Consider the following 26,749-nt stretch of genomic DNA (forward strand, 5'->3'; position numbering starts at 1 on the left):
TGTGATGGTCAAGTGAGACATCTCGCTCGTAACACAGAAATCACCGGGGTTACGTTTGTGACCTATAGTTTTGTGACTGAGGCTGTAGTTCAGTGCAACTTAAAAAAGCAAAGGAAGAGTCTGCACAAGAGCAATCTCCTCCACTCCATTTCATGTGTCTGAAATGACACTAAACAAACCTTTGAACCTTCATCGGAGTGTGACTTGTGAGGTTGAGACTCCCATATCAGATACTATATATTTACCTTAGAAAAAGTTGTGGTGGTGCCATCTGAATCAACTTGTAATCAAAACTTATGTTTTGCCCACTGATGCTGTTGTAGATGGTAATGGGTTGAATTTCAAGGAAAATAATTTGGCCTCTATCTTGTCTCTGATTGTGGGCAATTGACACGTAACGTCTATACTGTACATGTCTAGACATGTTCAGGTTCATTTTAGTTGATCTAGCAATTGGCCAAACGTACCAGTTTCATGTGAACCTGATGTCAGTCCAAAGCAGGCTCTGAATAACTCTTTGTGTGTGTGTGTGTGTGTGTGTGTGTGTGTGTGTGTGTGTGTGTGTGTGTGTGTGTGTGTGTGTGTGTGTGTGTGTGTGTGTGTGTGTGTGTGTGTGTGTGTGTGTGTGTGTGTGTGTGTGTTCAGACGGAGAGCTGTATGCCGGCATCACCTCGGACTTCATGAGCCGTGACTCCGCCTTCTTCCGTAGTCTGGGCAACCGCCATGTGATCCGTACGGAGCAGTACGACTCCACCTGGTTGCAGGGTAAGGAGCTGAACCATGAAAGTTTGACCCCTGTACTCTAAAACCTGACCTCTTAAACCCCAAACACTGATTCCTGACCTTTGACTCCTGAACCCTGAAGATTGACCCCTTAATCCTACACCTTTTCCTGTGAGAGTTTTGCCAATACGTCCAACAATATTTATACTAGAACGATTCACTTCTGCTCTGTGTAACGGAGGCCCTCTCAGTCTCTATGTTTCTTTTTAAGCTTCATCACTGGCGAAATATAATTTGCACAGCATACTCGACCATGCTATACACAGTTAACCCACCCAAAAAGGTCTTTTAACAGTTTTCTGAAAAACGTATGTTTCAGTGGTGCTCAAACCTTTTCATGTGAAGGACCTCCAAAATTATGTAGCCTATTTGGCCACTGACCCCCACCTCAAAATATTTTGTTCCAGGGACCCCCAGAAGCTAGGATTTGAGTTCAAATGTTTCACTTTTACTGTATATATTCAAAGACTTGCAAAAATCTTTACAAGCTGGTTGCGTGGCACAAAGTGACATGCTATGAGCTTGTATACCTGGTAGCTTTGAACAGACAAAGTATATAATAATTAATCTTTTCACTAACATCTAAAATGACACAGATTATTTCCCGATTTTACTGGGTTAAAGCATGATAATATATTGCACATGACTAGTATAATAATGAAACAAGAAATTGTTATCATTAAAACCATTGGAAGCTCTGCTTTTAACATTTGTGCGTGCTTTTTGGAATGCAATCTGATATGTTTGTTCCAGACGCCAGGTGGTAGGATTGGCCATGCCATCTGCGGGATGATAATGACCATGATTAACAGAGCTCAGAATGGTTATTATGTGGCCCAGTCATTCTACTACACCTTACTTGTGCTCTCCTGTCTCCAACTCCCACGGGTAAAATAGTCCCTATGAAAACTGTATGCACACCCTTACAGATTTGTTGAAATTATATAATTTGATACGTTTAAAATAGGTCCCAGATTGTGGCTTTAAACAGTTCATCAATTGTGGCGACACGATAGGCGTCGTAACCATTTGATAAATGTCACTCCCATGCTCTTTCTCTGTGTTCTGTCTCTTTCTCTCTACATTGCAACTACCAATATCTAGTAACGGCTCAGAAAGTCCCCAAAACAACTCAGCTCATTGTATTTGGATCTTCACTCAAATGAGGACGTTGTAATAAAAAAAAAACTTCTGTAGATAAACCTCTGTAGAATTGTCTCATTATGTCTGCTTTAGATCAGATTAGAATGTACTTTATCGATCATTACAGTCACTACAGCCGTCAGTACATAAAGGTCCATGATCCCTTTTTCAGATACCCGGTTCAACCATCGGGTCCGTTTTCTGCTTTTCTAGACATCTTCTTTAATCTATTCTTTTTAGTGCATTCGTACATGCCTGCGATGGAGTTGGTGATACATTTACTTCCTATTCAGCAGCCACGCTCCCTCTTTTGTGTGTGTGTGTGTGTGTGTGTGTGTGCGTGCGTGCGTGCGTGCGTGCGTGCGTGTGTGCGTGCGTGCGTGCGTGCGTGCGTGTGTGTGTGTGTGTGTGTGTGTGTGTGTGTGTGTGTGTGTGCGTGAGTGAGTGAATAAGGGCCTGCGTTGATGTCTCGACTGATAATAACAAGATACATGTTGGCTTCTTTCTCTGCTTTGTAAACTCCATTGTGGTTCCTCTGTCTCCCTTCTCTCTTTCGCTCAGTTTGTTTGTGCTGTCTTCCATTTATAATGGCTAGCACTTTCCCTGTTTCTGTCTTTCCCTCACTCATCCTCTCCTTTCCCTGCCTCATTGTTCTTTTCCATTCTCTCCCCTCTCTCTGTGTTTCCCCAAATGCCCCTGTTTCTCGTTCTTTCTATCCTATCCGCAACTTTCTCCCAGCACAGACATCTCCCTTTATCTCCATCATTTATTTTCTCTGTCACTCCTTTTGAATCTCTCTTTTTTAACCACCTCTTTCTTTTAACTGCCCGCCATCAGCTCTCTGGGGAGTGTTGTGCCCCATTTATCCAAGATCTTGTCCAGAGCATTTCTCTTATACCATAAAGCTAAATGGAACCATACCAACCTTGGTATATATGGTTATATTTAGGGAAGGCAATGGCCCAAAGTATGTCACTGTGACCGTATAAAAAACATTTATGTATTATTTATATGAATTCCTGAAGACGTTTACCTTCTATTATATGGCACAGATGCTGCAGAATTATAAGCGCACTTAAACGATCTCCAAAATTATGATTCTCGAGTATGATTCTAAAGTAGTCCTGCAGGAAAATGGACATGGAAAACCATGCATTATTATGTTCCAGCAGGAATTGCCGTCACAGCTGTCCTATAGGAATGACCTTGACATCTGAGCTTTTTTGAAGAGCTCTCTCTCTCTCCCTCTCCCCAGATGCTCATTTTGTGCGGGTAGCGTCGCTGTCTGAGACTGATAACCCAGAGGATGATAAAGTCTACGTCTTCTTCACCGAGCGTGCTCAGGAGGCCGAGGGGGCTGCTGGGAAGATCCTCTACTCCAGAGTGGCCCGCGTCTGCAAGGTATTCTGGAATGTGTGATTGTGTTCATGTGCTGGAGGGTGTGCGATTTGATGCATGTGCGCATGGCGCATGTGTACAGTATGTGATTATTATTATCGGTATATCGACTTTGTCCAGTGGGTCTACTCTACACGGTCTTGTATAAGAAATGTGTATCTTTGCATGAAGGTGTGTGTGTGTGTGTGTGTGTGTGTGTGTGTGTGTGTGTGTGTGTGTGTGTGTGTGTGTGTGTGTGTGTGTGTGTGTGTGTTTGCGTGTGTGCCTGTGCCTGCAGTGCACGTATGTACATGTGTGTGTCTTTTAAGTCAATCTCCTCCATTTGGTTTACATAGCTTTGTGTTGCTATGTGCAGGTGTGTACGTGATGGCGACAGTGTGTGTGTGTGTGTGTGGGTGTGTTTGCGTGTGTGTGTGTGTGTGTGTGTGTGTGTGTGTGTGTGTGTGTGTGTGTGTGTGTGTGTGTGTGTGTGTGTGTGTGTGTCTAACGTTGCCTGCATGAGTGTGTTTATGTAACAGTATGAACCTGTGACAGTATGTTGTGTGTTGGCTGGGGTAGGACACTGTTTATGTTTGTTACAGCCACTGTCGCTGTCTCCTCCTGTGATAAAATATAATCTCTGGCCTGTGTGTGTGTGTGTGTGTGTGTGTGTGTGTGTGTGTGTGTGTGTGTGTGTGTGTGTGTGTGTGTGTGTGTGTGTGTGTGTGTGTGTGTGTGTGTGTGTGTGTGTGTGTGTGTGTGTGTGTGTGTGTGTGTGTGTGTGTGTGTGTGTGTGTGTGTGTGTGTGTGTGTGTGTGTGTGTGTGTGTGTGTGTGTGTGTGTGTGTGTGGCTGTGCCCACACTTAGTGTGTTTACAGCATGCCTGCAGGCCTGTATACCAGGTTGATGAAAAATTGATTTCATTTAATAGGATTACAGAAAAAAAGTTGTGCAATTCAGTAATCGGATTATAGAAATGAGTTTGATTAGAACAGATACAAAGAAAAACCTATTACAAGTTAATTGAGGATAAGTATGCCCCTAGACATGTAGATATATATCATCAGTAAACCTAACCATTTCTCTTGTCTCTCGTGCGTGCGTGCATAGAATGACATAGGAGGTCAGAGAAGCCTGGTGAATAAATGGAGCACATTCCAGAAAGCCAGAATGGTGTGTTCAGTTCCTGGACCGGACGGCATAGAGACACACTTCGACCAACTTCGTAAGTACAGAAAAACATGTTAATGTTTTGACAAACTATGTATGAGTCAACCAGAAACTAGACACTTATGCATGCATGTAGATCAGGGGTTTTCAAAGTGGGTGACGGGGCACCCTGGGGTGCCGTGACGGCAGTCCAGGGGTGCCGCAAGATAATTTGATAATATTTGGAATTTATTTGGACATAAAAATATATTTAGTATAATTTTAAAGAACAAAGTTATTTTCAGTCAGTTCTAACCAAAATGGCTATTATCTCAACGTTTTCCTCGCAACATAATCGCTAAAATATGCCATACGTGGTGGTGATGGGAGTGAAAATTATGAATATAATGTAGGGGTGCCTCGGATGAAAAAGATATTCATAGGGGTGCCCTGAGCCAAAAAAGTTTGAAAACCCCTGATGTAGACGCACGCACACTGACACACAGAATTGCATACTGGTGGACACACAGGCAGACAGAAAGCACGCTGTTGTGTGTGTCTTAACACATAGCAGATATACAAGCGCATACTCACAGCATGTCTCTTTGTGCCGCATTTTTAATTTTTAATCTAAGTAAGTAAATTGGTCGGAGAGGCTTATTGTCGATATCAGCCATGAACTATCGGCTGATTTCCCCCCAAAATCTGAAGTCAGAGAACTACTGATGTAGAAGGTTTTTGTAGAAGACCATCAGGTCTTAAAGGTATATTCAGTGATTGTATTTCATTCAAATAAAAATATAATTGGTACATTTTCCATTCATTCTCCTCACTAGAATGTGTGCTGACCATATAAGGACTTCCACCATGGCCCGTGTTACGAGCATAGCTAGATTCGGTTTTCAAAGGTGGCCAGCCAGTCCTCGACCAATCAGAGTAGAGTATGGCCGTAGTTATATTATGATGATTAGTTAAGTTTTGAGAACCACAGCCACTCTGAATTAAGAACGTCTGCTAAATGCCTAGATTGTAAACTACTGAACATAAAATGCCACAGTCTCGTAGTAAATCAGTATCATACATATCCTGAAGCTGGAGACGTAGGCCTACCGATATTCAGTGATTGGGTCTAATGATCAAAACGAGAACATAATAATGGTGTAAAAGATCTATAAAAAACTAAACATTTCCACGCTGTAAGGCCAGTAAGGAACAAGATGACCCCCGGCCACTTTCATTATCACTGAATACACCTTTAATGGGTTGAGACATCTTGGTCTTTGTTTAGCTGTCTCAACCCTTTCCTGTAGCGACGCAGAAGAAGTCACACTCACACGTATGAATCGCTGGTCATCTCAGCCTCACCCATCACAACACTGGCGTAGAAGAAGTTTAGATTGTCTGGGAGATAGGAGGAGAGTCAGGAGACCATTACACTGCTCATGGTGCTGGGTTTACACTTGATCTTTTGCAGTCTATAGTTTCCACCCTGTGGTCATGCGGTCACCGGTGGTTGCTTCGTTACCACAGTGATTGACAGCCTTGTCGGTCACCTTGGGTTTGACTTCGTGCCTGAGCCTTCATAACCATGGCAACTGGCCTCAACATTCTATTGGCGTGGGTTTGTTCATTATCAAGGATCCATGCCAGTGTCCTCCGGCTGTGCGTGTGCATGTATGTGCGAGAGAGAGCATCTGTGTATATGTGTTTGCTTTGTATCGTGTGTGTGCGTGCGACTGTGTGTGCGTGCGACCGTGTGTGCTTGTGTGTGCATGTGTGTGTGTGTTTGTGTGTGTGTGTGTTTGTGTGTGCATTCAGAGGCTGTGTTATGTAGGCGGGTGTATATGAATGCTCCTACAAAGTGAGTCATTGATATCTTGGGTCTTCACCATGTCTCTGAACCTTCTGTGTGTGTAGATCTGCCGAAAATAGCCGCTCTACAAGCTCACAAAGCATCGTGATGTGATGCTTTGTGAACTTGTAGAACGACTATTTCTGGCATGTGACACTGTTGTGTGACAAAGTATAAATCCAGCTTTTACTACTGCAAGGAGTCATCAACAACTGTTGTACCGTTTCCCCTTCCCAGAGGGGAGATGCTTGGTAAATTCAAACTAGTGATAGCTAGTGGCTGTAAAATAAATATATAATTCTGATGAAGAGTCAGTAAGAATCCAAGGGTGCACAGCAAAATCCTGAGTGTTAATTTTGGCCTTCAGAGATCAGATGTCATAGTTTATAGGGTGTATTGGTAAATATTGGGGGCCCATTGTGATATGTTATTATGGGGTCCAGGATTCCAAGTGACTTCTATTTTGTACATTGATAGATGATTTCAGGGAATGATGCTTGCTTACCATTGACAATCATCCACTCCTTTTGTGTTTGTGTATTTATTATTTTGACATACGTTTTTATTGTTTGTGTTTTTGCTTACGCACAAGCTAGTCTATTGTCAGTACAGAGTATATGGGCCATGGCAAGAGATATCAGCAGAAGAGATGGTCATAGATAGTAAAAGAGAGAGAAAGGAGGCGGCAGTGGCTCAGGGGTAGAGTGGCCAGTAGAGCAGCTAGATGGAGAACTGCAAGTTTCCCAGTTCGATCCGGGCCCCCCCAGAGTTGGTGTTGAAGTGTCCTTGAGCAAGACTCTCAACCGCTAATTGCTCCCGATGTTCTGGTTGGTCCTTGAACGGTTTCCTCCGCCATTGGTGTATGGATGTATGTGTGAATGAGTGAATGTAATGCACGAGAAAGAGAGAGAGAGAGAGAGAGAGAGAGAGAGAGAGAGAGAGAGAGGCGGGTACTCGAGAGAGAGAGACACAGAGAGAAAAAGATGCATGAGATCGATGGAGAATGAAAGAGAAAGAATGCAGATAGAGAGAGAGAGAGAGAGAGAGATGGAGAAAGAATTGCTAGCGAGAGAGTTATAGAGACACAACTAACTCCTTATCTAGTGTGTCTGTGTAAACAGAAGACTCTGAAGAGTAAACAGCCTGACTCCTCTCTCTATCTCGCTCTCTCTCTCTCTCTCTCTCTCACACACACACACACACACACACACACACACACACACACACACACACACACACACACACACACACACATACATAGATACAGTACACATCTATGCCCGCATATGCAGGAAGCATAATTTGTTTGTGCACAAACTTTGATCTCACACACACAGTGTGAGTTGTTCAGGATCATAACATCTCAACCAGCCTGCCTGCGGACATGTTTAACTCTGATCATAGAGATAAGAAGACCACTGTACACTGACACACACACACACACACACACACACACACACACACACACACACACACACACACACACACACACACACACACACACACACACACACACACACACACACACAGTACACCTTGATTACATGTACCCACATGTGCATGGTTTTTCCGCACACATACAATACACATACTGTACACGTACCAGACTATATGTACTGTACTGTACTGTACTGTACTGTACTGTACTGTACTGTACTGTACACACACGTAGACCTCTCCCCCACTACACACCTGCACATGCACGCACCCACACACGCACACACACAGGAAGAAAATCCATCCAGCTAAAATGTTCTGGAGTGTCACGTTTACCTCCTGCTCTCTCTGCCACTTGGAAACACTACAAATCCCATCATTCCATGGCTGTGTGCAGGTCCCTCCGTAGAAACCGTATAACACAGGGCTCTGGGTGTGAGACTGTAGGCATTTAGTTTACAGGACAGGGTCTCCAACAGCAGAGTGCAGGGGTTCCCCTGGGAAATCGTGACTAATAGTGAGGTGCACCTGTTGTTAAATGTGTGTGTGTGTGTGTGTGTGTGTGTGTGTGTGTGTGTGTGTGTGTGTGTGTGTGTGTGTGTGTGTGTGTGTGTGTGTGTGTGTGTGTGTGTGTGTGTGTGTGTGTGTGTGTGTGTGTGCGCACGCACTCGTGTGTGCGTGTGAGAGAGAAAGAGAGAGAGTCACTGTATCAATGTCATCTACCACGGTTAACGGAAGCTAAAACAAGACTATTTGGGTTAGTGGTCTTGTCAGCTCGACAATGGCTGTCATTGTTGCTGAGGTCAGAAGACACAGTGGTTGTTTATGCAGGTGAGGAGGATTAGGTACCATGTGGGACCAATCTGTCTGCTAGCTACTGTATCAGATATGTCACAACAAAAAACCCTGGCCTTTTATTCACAGCTTATATAAGTAAGATTATGTTAATGAGCAATATATAGTATTGCTCATGTTTTGTTTGTGGGTCAGTATTGTGTGCATACTTTTGCGTTTTATTATATCTTATACAGTAGTTTATGTCCTTCAAACATTTGTAATTTAATTTATTTAGCCATGATTAAAGTTATGCTAGTGCTGATTATGTTGAGCTCCCAAACCCCAAGTATACGTTGATCAAAAGTTCATATCTCTCTATCGCTAAAGAATTTCTTTTGGTGTAGCTGCCACTGATTGCTCTTCCCAGAAATCATACATCTGGTCAACACTAGACACACTGTCTGACCCATAGGACTGGCTCGGTCAGATGAACTCACTGTTGTAAATACTTAGTTGACTTCAGTCATGCTATGAGGTTTTGAACCGGTACTTGTGGTTGCTTCTTGTGCTGTCTTAAACTCAAACACAACTACAATATAAATCAATATTCTAGTATTTCCTTCATGGTCGCCTTTATGGACTGCATGGTCACTTTTATGGCCCCTCTGTTACTGCTGAGTCTAGTCATGCCTTTGGGTTTGAATTCGGACTCTTAAATGTATCCCCACAAATTTGAGTTGAAAACGTAAAATGACTCAAAGGATCTGGTCAGGTCTGAGGCACTCTTCATAGAACACAGCTTTCTGATTAAGGGCAGATCATAATAAGACAATTGCACAATCCATCGTGTTCCGACACTAGTCATCAAAGAGTAAACCAGTTAACAAACACCATGCTATATAAACCCCAATACAATGTTAACCAGCTGTGGAAACAATTTGTTGTCAGGCCAATCATCACAGGAGAAAAGCGACCCTTAGCTGAATAGTTTATAAGACAAATGCAATGCAAACTGTTAAACTAAATATACATAATATAAGCAGCCAGTAAAATGAGGTTTGACAAATGTTCATGATATTCACTATTCACTGTATATTAATATAATAATAATAATAATGATAACCATATACATTATTTGTGTAATATTGTCTATTATTATTATTTTATTTTATTTTAGTTGCTTTAAGATGAGAGATTTTATGTCTGCAGCATTTTTTAGTAGTATTTTGTTTTGGTAAACATGTGCTTTTGCTTCCTAGAAAACATCGTTTTTCTGTGTTTTACTATTCTTTTTTCATGCATTGTTTGTGTTCTCTGCATTGTATTTGTTGTGGCTTGTTGATGTTATTTCTTGTTGCTATTGAGGTTGGTCACGCCATGGGCTTTATAAAAGAAAAATATGTTCTTTTATTTTTATTTGCGTTTTCAACTGAAAAACCAGATACAAATCAATGAAATCTCTGAAATATGAACTTCCTTTAAAGTCGTCTTTGTAGATCCATTCTGCTGTATTTGATGTCATTCAACTCTTAGTCTAACTTTAGGTTTCACTTTTATATAGTTTTAAAGAATATCTTTTATTGCAACCGAAGATCGCAGTATACCATGAGAAATGTCGCAGCTTGTCTCCGTCTGTCTGTGTCAGTCAGTCCTTCAGTCAGTACACATTTTTTACAGTCTATTGGTTCCCTTGTCACTGTGACATCACTCTGACATCATGCTCTGATGTCACTGTGATGTAGGGGAACCACTCTTAACTGAATGGGTTTGCTGCGCCGACATCTCGCTCTGGCTTCATGTCCCTTTTATGCCCATATATTTTATGCCCATATATAGTCGACAATGTGATGTCAGAACATGCCCATATATGGGCATTCCCAGATCACACTTGCAAATTAATTATATCCTTGTCCGTTTTATGCCCATATATGGAGATCCCTGTCCCAGTGTCATCAATATTAAGGACATATCTGGGAATGCCCATATATGGGCATTCCCAGATCACACTTGCAACCAAGCATAGGTAGAGAAAGCAAGCCATATTTAAAGGAGCCTTCCCTACGGAACGAGAACTTTAATTGGAGTATGACAATGTGACCTAATGTCCAGCAGATATGTGAATGTGAATGAGGAATAGGAAAGGGGATGACTGACAGCTGACTACAGCTGGGCGGGGCTAGACTCTTGTGTCCTCTGCATAAACTAACGCTGAAGCCTTCATAAAATGTGTATTGTCTGCATATTGAAAAATGAGATTAAAAACCAGCTTACAATATATATTTATTTTCCTGAACCAATTGTTTAACAAAGCTTGTAGTAATTCAAAGTGTTTGTTCCTATCCTTGCATACAACCAGGAAATGTCACAGTGAAACTTTTGAAGAGTAGGCTGTAATCTATTTATGTAAAAAGCTTATCTTTTTCTTAGTGAACCTTAGTTAGTGTCAACATGCCGTCATTGTGGTTATGCTGCCTTTTTTTTTGTATAATGGCGCTTCACCACTGAACACTGCAATATATTTTATGTTGGCATCGTTCGATAGCTAAAGATTGGAAAGGGAGGCCATCTGTCACTATTGCAGAAGATGTATGCTGTGTATGGCTGTGCAGGACAGCTCATAGAGCAGGATTCTCTGCTATTTACAAGTGTGTCTCTGGCATTTGTGCAGCTGTTTGTTGTTTGGGGAGAGTCAGGCCATGGGGGTTTGGCGCAGGAAACAGACAGATAGCTGTGGTCAGGAGTTGGTGTCAACTGGGAACATTGGGAGGACTGAGGTCTTGTAAAGTTTATAGATTTAACTGTCATCGGTTTCAGTGTGGCTCATTTAGTGTGTGTGTGTGTGTGTGTGTGTGTGTGTGTGTGTGTGTGTGTGTGTGTGTGTGTGTGTGTGTGTGTGTGTGTGTGTGTGTGTGTGTGTGTGTGTGTGTGTGTGCGTGCGTGCGTGCGTGCGTGCGTGCGTGCGTGCGTGCGTGCGTGCGTGCGTGCGTGCGTGTGTGCGCGCACGGGCGCCTCCCTCCCTGTGACTCTATACTACAGTATGTGTGCAGAGCACGTCTCTGGACGCATCAATGCTTGTGGTGTACATGTGTTTCTGGCTCTGTATAGTGACTCTGCCTGTGTGTGTGTGCGTGCGTGCACTGCACAGCAGTTCCGAATGCACGATGGTGCCCGCATCCTTGTCACTTGATCGCCCCACACATAATACGGGAGAGGAAGAGAAGGGAGTAGGGGAAAGGACAAACAGGGCAAGAAGAGAGAGAGAAGGCAGAATGTTTTGACAAGTTGAAGGAGAAAAAGAGAGAGAGATAGAGAGAGAGTGGTAGAGGGAGTGGAGTGATAGAGGGAGGGAGAGAGAGAGGAGGGAGGGATGAAGAATGAGTTGAAGTGATGGAGGAAAGAGGGCCTAATTTATTTACCAGGCTGTACATGGAACAATTTGTGGTCTGTGGAAAGGCTAACAATCAAGCATCAAGAGGGATTTATTTGTCACTTACTCAGGTGACAGTATGGACAGGCCTTTAAGTTAAGGCATAAGAGCTGGTGCTCAAAATACAGCCCTCAGGGTTACAAATGGAGACATTAACACAGATTTTACTATGTAGAGAGATAAGGGTGCTAGCTAAGGCCAGGAACAGAAGGAGAGAGGGAGTCTGTGTGGAGGAGGGCAAGAATACTTGAGGTTTTCCCCCAAGGCCTTAATTGATTTTCTGGGACTAAAATGTTATGATGAAAAGGGTTATTAAACATCCTCATCGTTTAATAAATATTACTCAGTTAATGACCCCCACAGGGATTAACTTCATTTCATTATTACATTCACAGCTCAAGCTAGAGCGAGGATGAGGCATCATGGGGCCCATGAGGCTTAATGTTGCCTTGAACAACTTTGTAATTGCAGGCTCCAAGTTCATCTCTCTAGGAAAAATCCCTCAACCATGAAAGATGCACCCTAGAACTCAGTGACAACATGTGTGAAGATACTGTTCAAAATACTAAATGTAGGCCAATGTTGATTGGACGGATTATATTGAAAAAGGTTCAAAGAACACACCAGTCAACCCGCTGCTCAGATCAATACAGCTGGGATTCATACAGCATTTACACACAACTCAGCTGGTGCCCTGCAGTAAGTTAGGGTATGCAATTATCACTATCAATCTTTATAAGGGAAGCTCCTTTACTCACACAGTAAAACCTACCATTATCAGATTGTCATCGATTAGTAGCCTAGGTCAGAGCTCTCTCTCTCTCTCTCTCTCCCCGCCCTCTATCTCTTGACTTGCGAGACACACACACACGCACACACACGCATGCACGCACACACACACACACACACACACACACACACACACACACACACACACACACACACACACACACACACACACACACACTCACACACATACATATAATTATTAAACTGTCAGGTTTTCAAGGACATAATGGTTCATTTTGAGGGCATTGTCTCCCCAAGCCCCGTTAATAATTTCGATCCCTGGATTGAGGAGAGGAGGGAGGAAAGGCTTGTGTGACTTACTTTTGGGGAGAGAGAGAGAGAGAGAGAGAGAGAGAGAGAGAGAGAGAGAGAGAGAGAGAGAGATGATGGTGCTACACAGAAGGGGGAATGAAGGGATGGAGTGAAGAAAGAAAAAGGAGGAGAGAGGAGACTAATCGCCACAGGTGGCATGATGAGGGTTTTGATCTCAGGAGAGGAAGAGGAGTAGAATTACTATGCTGGAGGGCAAGACAATGGAAAGAGAGAGAGAAAGAGAGAGAGAGAGAGAGAGAGAGAGAGAGAGAGAGAAATATAGGGGTTATGTCGGGTGAGGCGGGAACGACCGAGGGGGGAAGAAATGGAGAGAGGAAAGAGTTGAGGGGGGTTTTGTTGCATGGGGGAAATTCTAAGATTAGAGAGAAAATGAAGGGGGGAACAAGAGAGGAAGAGAAAGTAAGAGTGAAGGATGGAAGGTGGAGAATATTGATGTCAGCGCAGTTTGGCTCAGGAGCGAAGAGGTATCGATGAACAAAGAGAGAGGAGCAGAGAGACAGACGGAGACGGAGAGAGAGGGATGTAAAGAGGGAGGAAAGCAAGGGAGGGCAAACAAAGGAGATGAAGAGAGACAAAGGGAGGGAGGTGTAGAGAATGAATGTGTGTGTGTGTGTGTGTGTGTGTGTGTGTGTGTGTGTGTGTGTGTGTGTGTGTGTGTGTGTGTGTGTGTGTGTGTGTGTGTGTGAGTGTGTGTGTTGGTTATTATTAATTCAGAGACAACAACACCAGCTGTATTACATCAACACGTCTTCATGCAGTGTGGCATTGTGGGAACACACGGAAATCCTCAGTGTAAATTGGTCCATTTGTAGCTTTGAGGGTGTACAAATGTAACCAAATGGACCCTTAATGTGAAGGGTGACAACACATGCTCACTCACAAACAGACGAATCTCATATAGAACATGTAGGCGTCCAAAACATAATTGTGCGTCCCACACATAAGGATGATTCCATTGTCCGAAGGGACAGTTGCACTAGCAGTGACCGAAATTATGCTCTGAGACGTCGCTGCTCACTTTTGCTCTCACCATCTGGGTTGCCATATACAGTATGCATGCATACATTGGCAACCTGTTTGGTGACAGAATTATGAGGGAGACCAAGACGTAAAATTGGCAGGAGGAGGTCTTTATGGCTAAAATGAATTGCCCTTCAACAGGGCGTCCGGGACCCCTAGGGGGTCCTCAGAGTTACTACAGGGGGTCCTCCAAATCTTTGTGATAGGATCATTCTTTTAAATGAACAACTTGAACCCTCGCATCCCTATTCTGAGGAGAACTTTAGCCAAAAATAGCAGATCTACAAGCTCTCAACACCTCGCAGCACGTTGAGAGGCGTTGAGAGATATTTTTGGAAAATAGTTTTGGTGTAGAGGTAAAAAAAAAGAGCAGACCAAGTACAGAGTGAAAGGTCAAGTTTACTAAGAGGGGGTCCCTGCTTAATCTCTCAGGATAAATGAGGAGGGTACAGGAGCGCGGTGGGACCCAAAAAACTAGGAGAAGGAGAGGAGGTCAGAAGGAGGAGAATGGATGATAGGGCCTGTGTGTCAGAAGGACGACATTGGAAACATTAAGAGGTAACGAGGGAATATAATAGAGGAGAAAGTAGGATAGGGGTTGTACAGTAGCCTGAGGGGTGTGGACCAATGAATGCAGAAAGGAAAGGGGTGGGGGGGAGTACAAGGGGGAAGAATAGGAGGAGTAGAAGAATGAAGATGGAGAAAAAGAGAGGGATGGATGGAGGCCAAAAAAAAGAGGCAAAGGAGAGAAGAAGGGGAGAGTCTGTGGTCTGAAAGGTGAGAAGGGGGGGTCGGACAAGGACGAGGAGGGAGGGAAGGAGATAGGCCAGAAAGATGACAAAAGGACTCAGGGGTTGGGCACCAGTGGCCCGCTTTGTAAGAACCGACCGCATCGAAGCACATTTGAGTTCCTGCTAACAATTACCATTATGTATCATCGCTCTTTAACCACTTAATAAACCCTTAATTGACCAGAGTCCCCCAGGGGTCTATAGTAGGAGTTTCATAACTAACACATTTCCTAACCAAAAAGACAAAGCATGTCTATATATTTGTGCTCAATAAAATGTATAATGAAGAATTATATATTTTTCCGCAATCAAGGAATTAACAAGGGAATCGTTAAGGATTGGATCATTAAGATTAAAATCCTAAAAAGGGGTCAGAAAGTGAAAGAAAATCGACCAAAATAGAGTGAAAGGAGGAGAATAGGGGTTGTAGCTAGAGGGGAGCGGGCCAGACGATAAAGAGGGGGAGGAGAAGAGAAAGCATCGGGGCAGCATGTCAAACAAGACCACCTCCCCTCGGGGGGTGAAATGAGTTAACAAGGGCTTTTATTTACAGTAGATGATGACAATACAGTATGCCAGTACAATACTGACACAATGATGGATCGAGGCATGGGGGTGAATGGATATTTAAGGGAGGCCAGACAGACAGACAGACAGACAGCCAGACAGACAAACAGGAAGGCATCAATAGAAAAAGTGATGAGACAAAAGAAAACCTAGACAATCCAAGGACTGCAGAGTGATTTGAGAACGGAGAGAGAGAGGAGGGGGGGAGAGGGAGAGAGAGACAGAGACAGAGAGAGAGCGAGAGAGATAAACACTCCCACACAGAGTAGGCATTCGCTTCAAGTACAAAATGGTGACTTATTGTCTGACAGAGAGTAATTAAGATGCTGTTGACAAGATACAGAGAGAAGTATTAGAAAAGAAAAAAAGATAAGTGTGAGAGATAGAGAAGACTTTATACAAACACAAAAAAAAAAAGGTCTTTCTAATGTTGAGTTGTACTCACTTTTTTACTGAAGATTTGAAAATCCACTTTGAGTCTTTACCTTTGAATTCACGACTGATTTATCAGATCAAAATAATCAGAGATCTTTTTCCCTGAATACTTAAAACATACAATTAACTTGAATGAGATATATCAGTCTGAACTCTGAACATCTCTCATCATTCCAAAACATATATTTACATCGGAAGCATGAAATGTGCACCAAGAGTGTTAAAGCTGTAATGCATAAGATAGTATGTTCTACACAGGATTCAAACCAAGGTCTCCCATGCAAGGGACAACATTTCTGCTGCTGAGCTAAGACAGAATGCCTGCTTATCCAGCTGAGATATTAATCTTTGAGCTTCAGGCAATATCTCTCGTCAACTAGTTTCTCATTTCTCAATAGAAGAACAGGGAGACCACCTCCAACTACCACAGTTGTGTTAACTAGAATGTATTAACATACTATACAGATTGGTCCAAATAAAGTTCCAGATTGCAGCTTTAATTTGCCCCTAGGAGGGAGAGAGTATAAATGGACCTATTAGGCTTGTGGTTTACAGACATATAGCTTTCTGTTCCACTTTATAGGCTGCATGAAGCAACAAACCCGTCCTCATGACCTTTGGGGCGTGTCCTCCATTCTTCTTCTGTATGTTATTCCTCTGCGCTTGCTTTGTTTTTCTCCATGACTTTAGATACCGCACTAAATAATGTTGCACTTCTGTTACTGTGAGACACTGTGGATTAAAGTGTCCTGTAAATGGGACATAGATCACACTATGCAACCAAGCAGAAATACCATAAAATGTAGAAGTGGCCATGGTGGGATGATGAAGGAGTGTTTTGTTGAAGAGAGGGATGAAGGGCGTACATTCTATGATGAGAGGAGGAGAGGGGGAAAGACATGACAGGACCACCTGATTGTAGCTCTAAAAGGAGGGTAGAGATGATGGAGGGATGAAAGCAGTGATGTATAGGCCTACGTGCATTTGGAAGAGCAACAGAGGGAGAACATTCTGTGGGAAGGAGAGAGCAGAGAAGAGATGGTGATTCGAAGTAACTAAGATCTCCATTATGCTTTAGAAAAGGGGGACAGAATGATGAAATAAGAGAACAAATGGAGAGGGGAGAGGATGAGATGAAAGCAGCGATATATTGAAGGAGGGATGAAGTATGAGAGCTGTAGAGAGGGGGTCACTGAAGTATAATGCACTTAAAAAGAAAGAACGGAGGAGAAAAGAGAGTGGGAAACAAAGGGATGATATATGTAAAGGAGGGATGAACTGAGAGGAGAGCATTCTGTGGCAGATGAAAGCAGGGGAACAATTAAAAGAAAGGATGACTTAGTCACTACGATGTCTTCCAAAACAGAGGGAAGAGGAGAGGCGCGGTGGTGGGGCTGCGATTGAAGGATAAAAGGAGTGAAATATTGAAAGAGGGAGAGGAGAAGGGAGGATGACTAAGACTTCCTCATAAGTTTAAAGGGGAAAGAGGGGACGATAGGGGAGATGATGAGGGGATGAGAGGACTGATTTATGAAAGGGGAGATGGAAGGTGAAGAGATGAGTGCAGAGAAAGAGTGGGTGGCTTGAGTAACCAAGGAAAAGAAAGACAAGAAATGAATAAAAGAAAATATTGGGACCGTCAGCTGATGATGATGGACTGATAAAGGAGGGTGTGACAGAGAGAGAGAGAGAGGGCGGGAGAGAGAATGTTAATGTAGCTAATAATTGTTTGGTATAGCTATATACAGCAGGGGTCTTCAATGTTTTCAGGCCAAGGACCCCTTGGCCTGAAAACAACCTTATCATAGATTCCATATAGTTTCACCTTTGCAAAAAAATAGCTGATCTACAAGCTCACAACGCCTTGCAGCATGAGGTGTTGTGAGCTTGTAGATGGGCTATTTTTGGCTAAAGTTCTCAGAATATGGACACTAGGGTTCAAGTGGTTAATATAAAAAAGGAGAAAAAGAACAGGCCGCCTGTTCAAGACCCATGATGTACAGTAACTAACTAAAATCCACAATATTTTAACCAATTTAAATGAGGGAACAGGGAGGAGAATAGAGAGGAAGAGCAGGGAGAAAGATAGAGATGTTAAAAGAGTGATACATTAAAGGCGGGACGGTGGTGTCTGCACTGCAGGCAGCAGACGTATCACACTCTCTTCTGTTATGCACTGACAGGCCTGCTGATTGGCCTCACTGTGATATACAGGTGTGCGTGTGTGCGCGCGTGGCCTCGCGAGCATTGATACGTGTGTGTGTGTGTGTGTATGCATGCAGTGTGTGCATGCCTGCCTGCATGTGTGTGTGTGTGTGTGTGTGTGTGTGTGTGTGTGTGTGTGTGTGTGTGTGTGTGTGTGTGTGTGTTTGTGCGTGATGAGATGAGATTAGATGTCCAGCAGGGATGTTGTTGTATAGCAGACCACCTGAAGCAGCAATGACAGGAATGTGGGAAGGCTGATACGCTTCCATCTACCAGCATAACACATCTACCTTCCCCTCTGTGTGTGCGTGCGTGCGTGCGTGCGTGCGTGCGTGCGTGCGTGCGAGAGAGACCGAGACGGAGGGTGGGGGAGAGGAAAGAGAAAAGCCCAATTTATATAATACGGCGACCTGGCCAACTCGGAACAATGTAAATAGGGAATGAATGCCCCGCCCTTTAATGCAAACCCCATTATACCTGTTTTCATAGGACCCGTTTTGACCATTTGTCTGCCTGTGTCCATTTATGCCCATATATGGAGATATCTGTATCTGTCTGTCTGTCGGTGTCCATTTTATGTCCATATATGGAGATCACTGCAGTTATAGTTCTGGGTCCATTTTATGCCCATATATGCCCATATATGGAGATATCTGTCTATCTGCGTCCATTTTATGCCCATATATGGAGATCTCTGTATCTGTCTGTCTGTGTCCCTTTTATGCCCGTATATGGAGATCTTTGTGATTCTTCATCCATTGTATGCCCATATATGCCATATATGGAGATATATGTTTATCTGCGTCCATTTTATGCCCATATATGAGATTTCTGTCGCTTTTTCAAACAGATGGTCAAAACGGGTCCTATGACAACAGGTATAATGGGGTTTGCATTAAAGGGGGAACCGGCACTGTGTCTGCAACACAGTCGGAGGCACAGACAGATACAGAGATCTCCATAATGGGAATAAAGGGACACAGACAAACAGATGGAGGAGGAGACAAACTTAATGCAAACCCCATTATACCTGTTGTCATAGGACCCGTTTTGACCATCTGTTTGCCTGTGTCCATTTATGCCCATATATGGAGATATCTGTATCTGTCTGTCTGCGTCCACTTTATGCCCATATATGGAGATCTTTGACCATCTGTTTGCCTGTGTCCATTTATGCCCATATATGGAGATATCTGTATTTGTCTGTCTGCATCCATTTTATGCCCATATATGGAGATCTATGCAGACACAGTGCCAGTTCCAGAAAATCCTGATGTCAGTAATTCTGGGTCCATTTTATGCCCATATATGCCCATATATGGAGATATCTGTCTATCTGCGTCCATTTTATGCCCATATATGGAGATCTCTGTATCTGTCTGTCTGTGTCCCTTTTATGCCCGTATATGGAGATCTTTGTGATTCTTCATCCATTGTATGCCCATATATGCCATATATGGAGATATATGTTTATCTGCGTCCATTTTATGCCCATATATGAGATTTCTGTCGCTTTTTCAAACAGATGGTCAAAACGGGTCCTATGACAACAGGTATAATGGGGTTTGCATTAAAGGGGGAACCGGCACTGTGTCTGCAACACAGTCGGAGGCACAGACAGATACAGAGATCTCCATAATGGGAATAAAGGGACACAGACAAACAGATGGAGGAGGAGACAAACTTAATGCAAACCCCATTATACCTGTTGTCATAGGACCCGTTTTGACCATCTGTTTGCCTGTGTCCATTTATGCCCATATATGGAGATATCTGTATCTGTCTGTCTGCGTCCACTTTATGCCCATATATGGAGATCTTTGACCATCTGTTTGCCTGTGTCCATTTATGCCCATATATGGAGATATCTGTATTTGTCTGTCTGCATCCATTTTATGCCCATATATGGAGATCTATGCAGACACAGTGCCAGTTCCAGAAAATCCTGATGTCAGACATCAGAATCCGAACCTTTCATGCTGGTTCCAGAAAATCGTGTATCGGGTCGGGTCGAGGCCGAGCACTGCACTACCTGCTGCGGTGGGGAACGCACGTGCCGAATTTGAAATAGGGAAATCCTGATGTCAGACATCAGAATCCGAACCTTTCGTGCTGGTTCCAGAAAATCGTGTATCGGGTCGGGTCGAGGCCGAGCACTGCACTACCTGCTGCGGTGGGGAACGCACGTGCCGAATTTGAAATAGGGAATGAATGCCCCACCCTTTAATGCAAACCCCATGAATGCCCCAGCCTTTAATGCAAACCCCAATATACCTGTTGTCATAGGACCCGTTTTGACCATCTGTTTGTCTTTGTCCACTTATGCCCATATATGAAGATCTCTGCACACACAGTACCGGTTGCGGAAAACTCTGATGTCAGACTTTATGCCCATATCTGGAGAACGCGCGTGCCGGTGGGAAGAAGGGTTCTCGAGATACGCGGATTACATACATACATACACATTCACAGAGATTTTGTGTTGACTCATGTGGCGTACGTGATGTCAGAGCCTTTTATGAAGTGATGTCACAATGACTCAGCGCTTGCGCCGATTTCCTCCGGAACAGCCTGATGTCAACAATCAGCTCCGCATAAGGAGATTCCGAACGTTTCGCGCCGGTTTCGGAAAACCGCGAGTCGGGTCGGGTCGAGGCCCGGCACTGCACTCCGCGCGGCGGCGGGGAACGCGCGTGCCGAATCTGAAGCCGGTGGGACGAACGGTTCTCGAGATACGCGGATTACAAACAAACAAACAAACAAACAAACAGACAGAGATTTGTCGCATTTATAGATAGATATATATATCATTTATTTTAAAAATGATCTTGCGATGACGGTGGTATGCGACAAAGGATACTGTAAATGAGCCTTAGAGGAGATGGGGGAAGAGAAAACAGAAGGAGAGGAATGGAGAGAGGGAGATAGAAGAGGGGAGAGGACAGGAAGGAGGGGAGAGAAGAAGGGAGGAAAGGAGAAAATTAAGAGAGGAGAGGATGCTCGATGCTCATGTTTTTACATTTCCAATGAAACCATGGTGAGGTCTCCTGGGGTCTTTGTAGTCGCCAGATCTAATGGTACTTTGTGGGGTTGATGATTTATTATTTGGCATATGACGTTGTTGCATGACGAAAATAGCTGATCTGCTATTGTCAAGGATCTTTTCCTATAATGACATTCCCCAAAGAATGGTTTGAAAAAGAGTACAACTTTGAAAACTAAGGGGGGAAAAAAGTGTGAAATCAAAAGTTTTCACACAGTTTGAAGACTTGGAGATGGAAATGGAGTGGTGGTCTAGAGAGGGAGACAGCAGATGCCGTTGTGTTGTAAGTGGACAGGTGTCCCACTGTGTGAGGTTATTAATGGATACAGGTTCATTAGTCGGAGCCAGTCAGCCGTGCTGCCAACCTCAGCAACACTATTAGTCACACAGCCAGACACTGAGACACACATAAAGAGACATGCAGAGACATGTACCCGCGTGCGCACAAACAAACACGCACAGACACACACAGACACAGACACACACACACATACACAGGCATGCAGGCACGCACACACACACACACACACAAACACAGAAAAAGACAACCAAAGACACAGGCTGATACAGACTCACACACACGTGTACGCACAGGCATGCATATAGACATACAGTACACATATGCAAACATGCCTCTTAAATGTCATGTGACGTTGCATACAAATCAGCCTCTATAACACAACTCTATAATTTCTTAATGATTATTATCATACCGTTGCTAATCTATTTTTTGTCCCTTCTCTTTCCCACTCACTCTTTTGTTCTCTTTTTTCTCCCATCATTCTCTCCATCCAGAGGATATCTTCATCTTACATGGTAAAGACAAGAAGAGCCCTCTCATCTATGGCCTGTTTACAACATCAAGGTATGTTCAGAACAAGAGTTAAGTTCAGAGAAATGAAATAGCACACATAATTTAGATATCTATATCTGAAAGGATTTAGGCTATATGGTAGAGATATACAGTATTAGAGATGTAGTAGACTGACTTATATAATGGGTTGATATTTGCATACCATAATATTGCTAAGGGCACCCATATGGAAGATTATTTTATACACTCCTAGCTCTTCCTCTTGTTTCCAATGATTATTCCTGCCCCTCTAAATATATGTATATCTCCACCCTCTTCTCCAAACATATCAGTATTGGCCTTGAAAATATGAAATTGGACAACCTCTGCTATTGACAGTTGTGTGTACAGTAAGATAGAGAGAGTTAATGTGGTCCTCATTGACCACATGAGTTGAACTGTAACAACACAGTTGTGAATGAATAATTGGGGCTTATGTCACCATCTGCTCTCGTCCCTTAGCCATATCAAAGCTCTCGTAACAGTTGGATCATATCTCGGTAGTTATGAGATGTGAGATGTTGTAAGATGCGAGTGTTCCCGATAGCGAATCCCAAAGTGCCTGGAGACACGTGGAAAACACATGGCATTATAAACAACCCCTGACACGAGAGATGATGTGGAAAACTACCCCTTGAAGTCACGCAAAATTATACTGCAATTATATTTCTAAAGTTTAGTTATCTGGAGTGACTCACAATGAGTGCAGGGAGTACAGTCAAGCCACCAATATCCATGACTCATTATAACTGCAAACGGTCTTGGAAACGCCACAGCAATGCAAAGCAAAACCCAGGACAGTGATCAAGGGAAAGGCTTTTCAACAGTCTGTGGGTTTCCTCTCTCTTGCATTGCGGCGGTGAACGGTGGTACGGTACGGCAGTCAGGGAGAGTTCATTGTCATATAGGTTTTAATGCATTGCGTTGTACGGTGTATCGTGGTGTCGTACTCGATTAAATGATACGGTGACGGATGGTCAGGGAAATATATAATAGCCACTAACCCCCCATTAGAGAGAGATCATGTGAACACTTATCATCCATGATGTCACCATGATGTCATGCGGTATTGTACTCAGTAGGTCAAGTTCTTCCTTTGTGTTCGTTCGCTGTGGTCTGGTGGTCTCTTGATGCGTTCCGCCAGGATGAATTGTAATCACATTCATTTTTGGGGTTCTGTTTTTAAAGGGGTGGTGACATCCAAAAATAAATTTTGAGTTTTTTATGCTTTTTTTAATGTTCCCTGGCCTCAATTACACCAAAAAAAACGCAACTTTTGACATGCAGTGGTTTTCCTGCTATCTGTGTGTTTGTGCCGGTTTCTGCATAATGAGTCTCAAACGCGCAGTTCATTGGATACTGGACTCATACGTCGTCAGTCCTCCTCTCTCCCAGTCTCCCTGTCTGTATTTCTCCCATAGAGTTATTTCTCCACAGCCCAAGTTTTGAGGAAGTGACCTCTTACATTATATCGTCCTTTAATTGTAAATATGGGCATATAAAATACATTTATCCATTCAAATATCTTATTTACATCAATATCCTTCATATCAAGTAGTCTGTTAATGCTTTAGTGAAATAATTAAAATCGCTATGTATTTGCGCACAGCGGAACCTCTCTCCTTCTTACCGACACTCTGTGTCGGCTGTGTCCGACTAACAGTGCACTGCTCCCCGGGGTAGAGCTAAGTGGAACCTCCCTCCTTTTACCGACACTCTGTCGTTGCTGTGACAGTGCACAGCGCACCCACACACACACACACAGACAGACAGACAGACAGTAATGCGAGCAGACAGTAAAACGCTATAACACAAGCAATAGGTGTTTATCTAAACTGAGGCATTTAGCCAAAATATGTTGCTATAACTACAAAGGACCATGACGTTTTTCTGCATTGCGGAGCGGAGCTGAACGTTACCGCGGCGCCGACGGTCTAAATTGAACTCCGCGAAGGTACATAGTAACCGCAGGGCTCCGGTAATGTATCGTTCCCGGGGTAAGAAAAAACACCCGCGCCTCGGCTCGTAATGACACAATTCCCCGCTGATCATGCAGACGCGTATGCCTCAGGCCAGGGCTTAGCTCAGCCTCTTTAGCTGCCATGGTTGTGTGTGTGTCTGTGTCACAGCCACTGTCTTGTGCGAAAGCAACAAAACATTGTGTGTTGGAGCCGGGGCGGCCGCAGATCTGTATGTGCGTGCGCGTGCGTGTGTGCGTGCGTGTGTGTGTGTGGCCACTTTGGGTACCATAGTTTGAGAATCGCTGTCCTATAAGGGCTGAAGTGATTGATTTGTATTAATAATCAAAATCTACAAAGTTACTAGTAACTAAAGCCTCCAAATGATTGTAGTGGAGAGATAAAGTGCATTTGCCTCTGAGATGTAGTGGAGTAGAAGTATAAGAATTGAAAATTGGAAAGGGTTAGGGTTAGGGTTAGGGCTAATACTCAAAATTGTACTCAAGTACATGTACTTACTGCACTATAGGCCTACTAATATTTATTTTGTTAGAATGAGTGGGAGAGAGAGGCTCCCCTGGTGGTGAGTTTAGAGTATTTCAGGTGACAGACCGTTTTTCATGACACCTAAACAGAGAGAGACACCATGGCTCCATGGAGTGGATTTTCAACTTTAAACATTTTAAAACATGTTTTTAGGACCAGGGCAAAGACTTTTATGATTGGTAAAAACAGAATGTCATTTAACCTTTAAGAGACATTGAGACAGACATCTAACTACTGATTTTTAGGGGGGAAAAGAATATGATTCACCTCATTACCATCACCGCAAACCTATACTAGTAAAGGAAATTTGCAATGAATTGGACAGTCATTAAATCCACTTTATATCAAAGTCTGCTATTCACCATGGACTCATGCTTTAATATGGACTGAATATATAACCGAGATACTTGCAGATGCTTTTAAAAGTTCTTCTAAAGAATCCATCTCTTATTTTGAAGTTCTATTCCAAATCATTATACTTTATGTGTAATTCAGAGGGAGAGATCATTAGCTGATCTTAGTTATTCAGTGTCTGTAAAATATTCATGAATTCAGGATGTAAAAGTGTTAGCATTTTGCGAAGTAAGGACTTAAGTTATCTACTGTCCTTTAAACTGCACCATAATGCATTCTAAATTCTGGCTACCAATGATTTTGAGTTTGTGTCCCAGTTTTCAAGAAATGTTAGATGTTAGAGCAATAGCCTTCATTTATTCAGGGTTTTGTACGATTTTAAATCTTTAAACGATCACCCGCTGTATTATACAATATCATGTAATTTATTATATGGCGCTGCTAACACTTGCCTTATGGTGAACACATGCATGATGACCGCAAGCCCTCTGTGAAACATTAATAGGATGAGAGTGCTCATCCCCTTGATGTCATGCTGTATGGTGTTTTATCGGGTATTAATTTGTGGCACTTGTTCATTCTGTCAAACATGACTGCACTCCCTCTTATTACATAGTTCAGGTCAGTTATTATTATTAATATTATCGTTAACATTACTATTATTACTATTATTAAGTAAGAGATTACTGCCTCTATCCAGCCCTCTGTATTCATGTTCAACTCTCGAGTCTTAATAGCAGAGGGAGTGAACTATCATCACTGCAGGCTCGCCGTAGGATTCTGCAGATGTGGGGAACTCATCAGCCCACAAAGACTGTAAATGTGAAATGGTGCATTTAATGGTAAATGGCATTTATGTTGTGCCGTCATATAAAGCGCAATACAAGCTCTTTACAATGTGCATTACATTCACAGATTCACCCACACAATACATTGTAAATTACCTTTTTCTTTCACTTGTGCAATACACATAATCCCCCCATCTCTCTTTTTTACAACTGAGTCTGAGCATCCTGCTGATGTGATTTTTTTGTGTATCTCTTCGGTTCGGTATGAGGTGGGGCACATATGGTTAACAAACCACTCTCCGTACAACCGATAGCGACCATACTGTACATTATCCCAACAGCACAAACACTGCGGAGGGTGGAGGGTCTCCTTTTTCATTTCTGGGAAGAATACAACTTACATACTTGAACTTGAAAATGTAACAAACGCACGCACATACCATCCTCTACGCAAGCAGACAGTGAAAGTAAACATCTTCCTGACATTACAGAGTCGTCACGACTTTGAATGGTGCGTTCTCCACTTTCAGTTGTGGGTTCCATACAGAACCACAGACCATCTCCGTTATGATTGATGGCATGCATAGCTCCATGCTAAGAGACATAGATGGAGCTTATATGAGCGTTCATCACTGTGCTGGCGTCGCCGGGACTGCGTTGCATTGTGCTATTTTGTCTCTGTTGTACAATGTGTTGACGTGAAGAGTGTTTTATAGCTCTGGCTAATATGATAGTATGATATATGTCTGGAGTTTGGCCAAGTGTATCAGTTATACACAATAGAATATAGAGATAGACAGGGAGCGTGTGTGTGTGTGTGTGTGTGTGTGTGTGTGTGTGTGTGTGTGTGTGTGTGTGTGTGTGTGTGTGTGTGTGTGTGTGTGTGTGTGTGTGTGTGTGTGTGTGTGTGTGTGTGTGTGTGTGTGTGTGTGTGAGAGAGAGAGAGAGAGAGAGAGAGAGAGAGAGAGAGAGTTTGTAGTGATAATTAATGGAGTTACAGCAGCATTCTTATTAGACTTAATATTAGATCTATGCAGTGTTTCAGTTTATTTTGAGACCTTCCTCAGAGCATCATCACACGATTCAATCATGGACAGGCAGGTACAAATAACCACTCCCATT

General features: G+C 43.1%; 1 protein-coding gene across 1 annotated transcript in view; it reads left to right on the plus strand.

The window, feature by feature from the left end:
- Positions 1-26,749, plus strand: part of sema3h (sema domain, immunoglobulin domain (Ig), short basic domain, secreted, (semaphorin) 3H) — a gene marked incomplete at its 3' end in the record, with an annotated part of 69,049 nt that overhangs the window by 31,028 nt on the left and 11,272 nt on the right. Inside the window, exons 7-10 of the mRNA XM_080732516.1 lie at positions 646-765; positions 3,182-3,327; positions 4,414-4,528; positions 21,924-21,993. Of these exons, the coding sequence (XP_080588642.1) occupies positions 646-765; positions 3,182-3,327; positions 4,414-4,528; positions 21,924-21,993 (451 nt within the window). The remainder of the gene's footprint in view (positions 1-645; positions 766-3,181; positions 3,328-4,413; positions 4,529-21,923; positions 21,994-26,749) is intronic.

The sequence above is a fragment of the Nannobrachium achirus genome, assembly GCF_963921795.1.
Source record: "Nannobrachium achirus genome assembly, chromosome: 9".
Lineage (NCBI taxonomy): Eukaryota > Metazoa > Chordata > Actinopteri > Myctophiformes > Myctophidae > Nannobrachium > Nannobrachium achirus.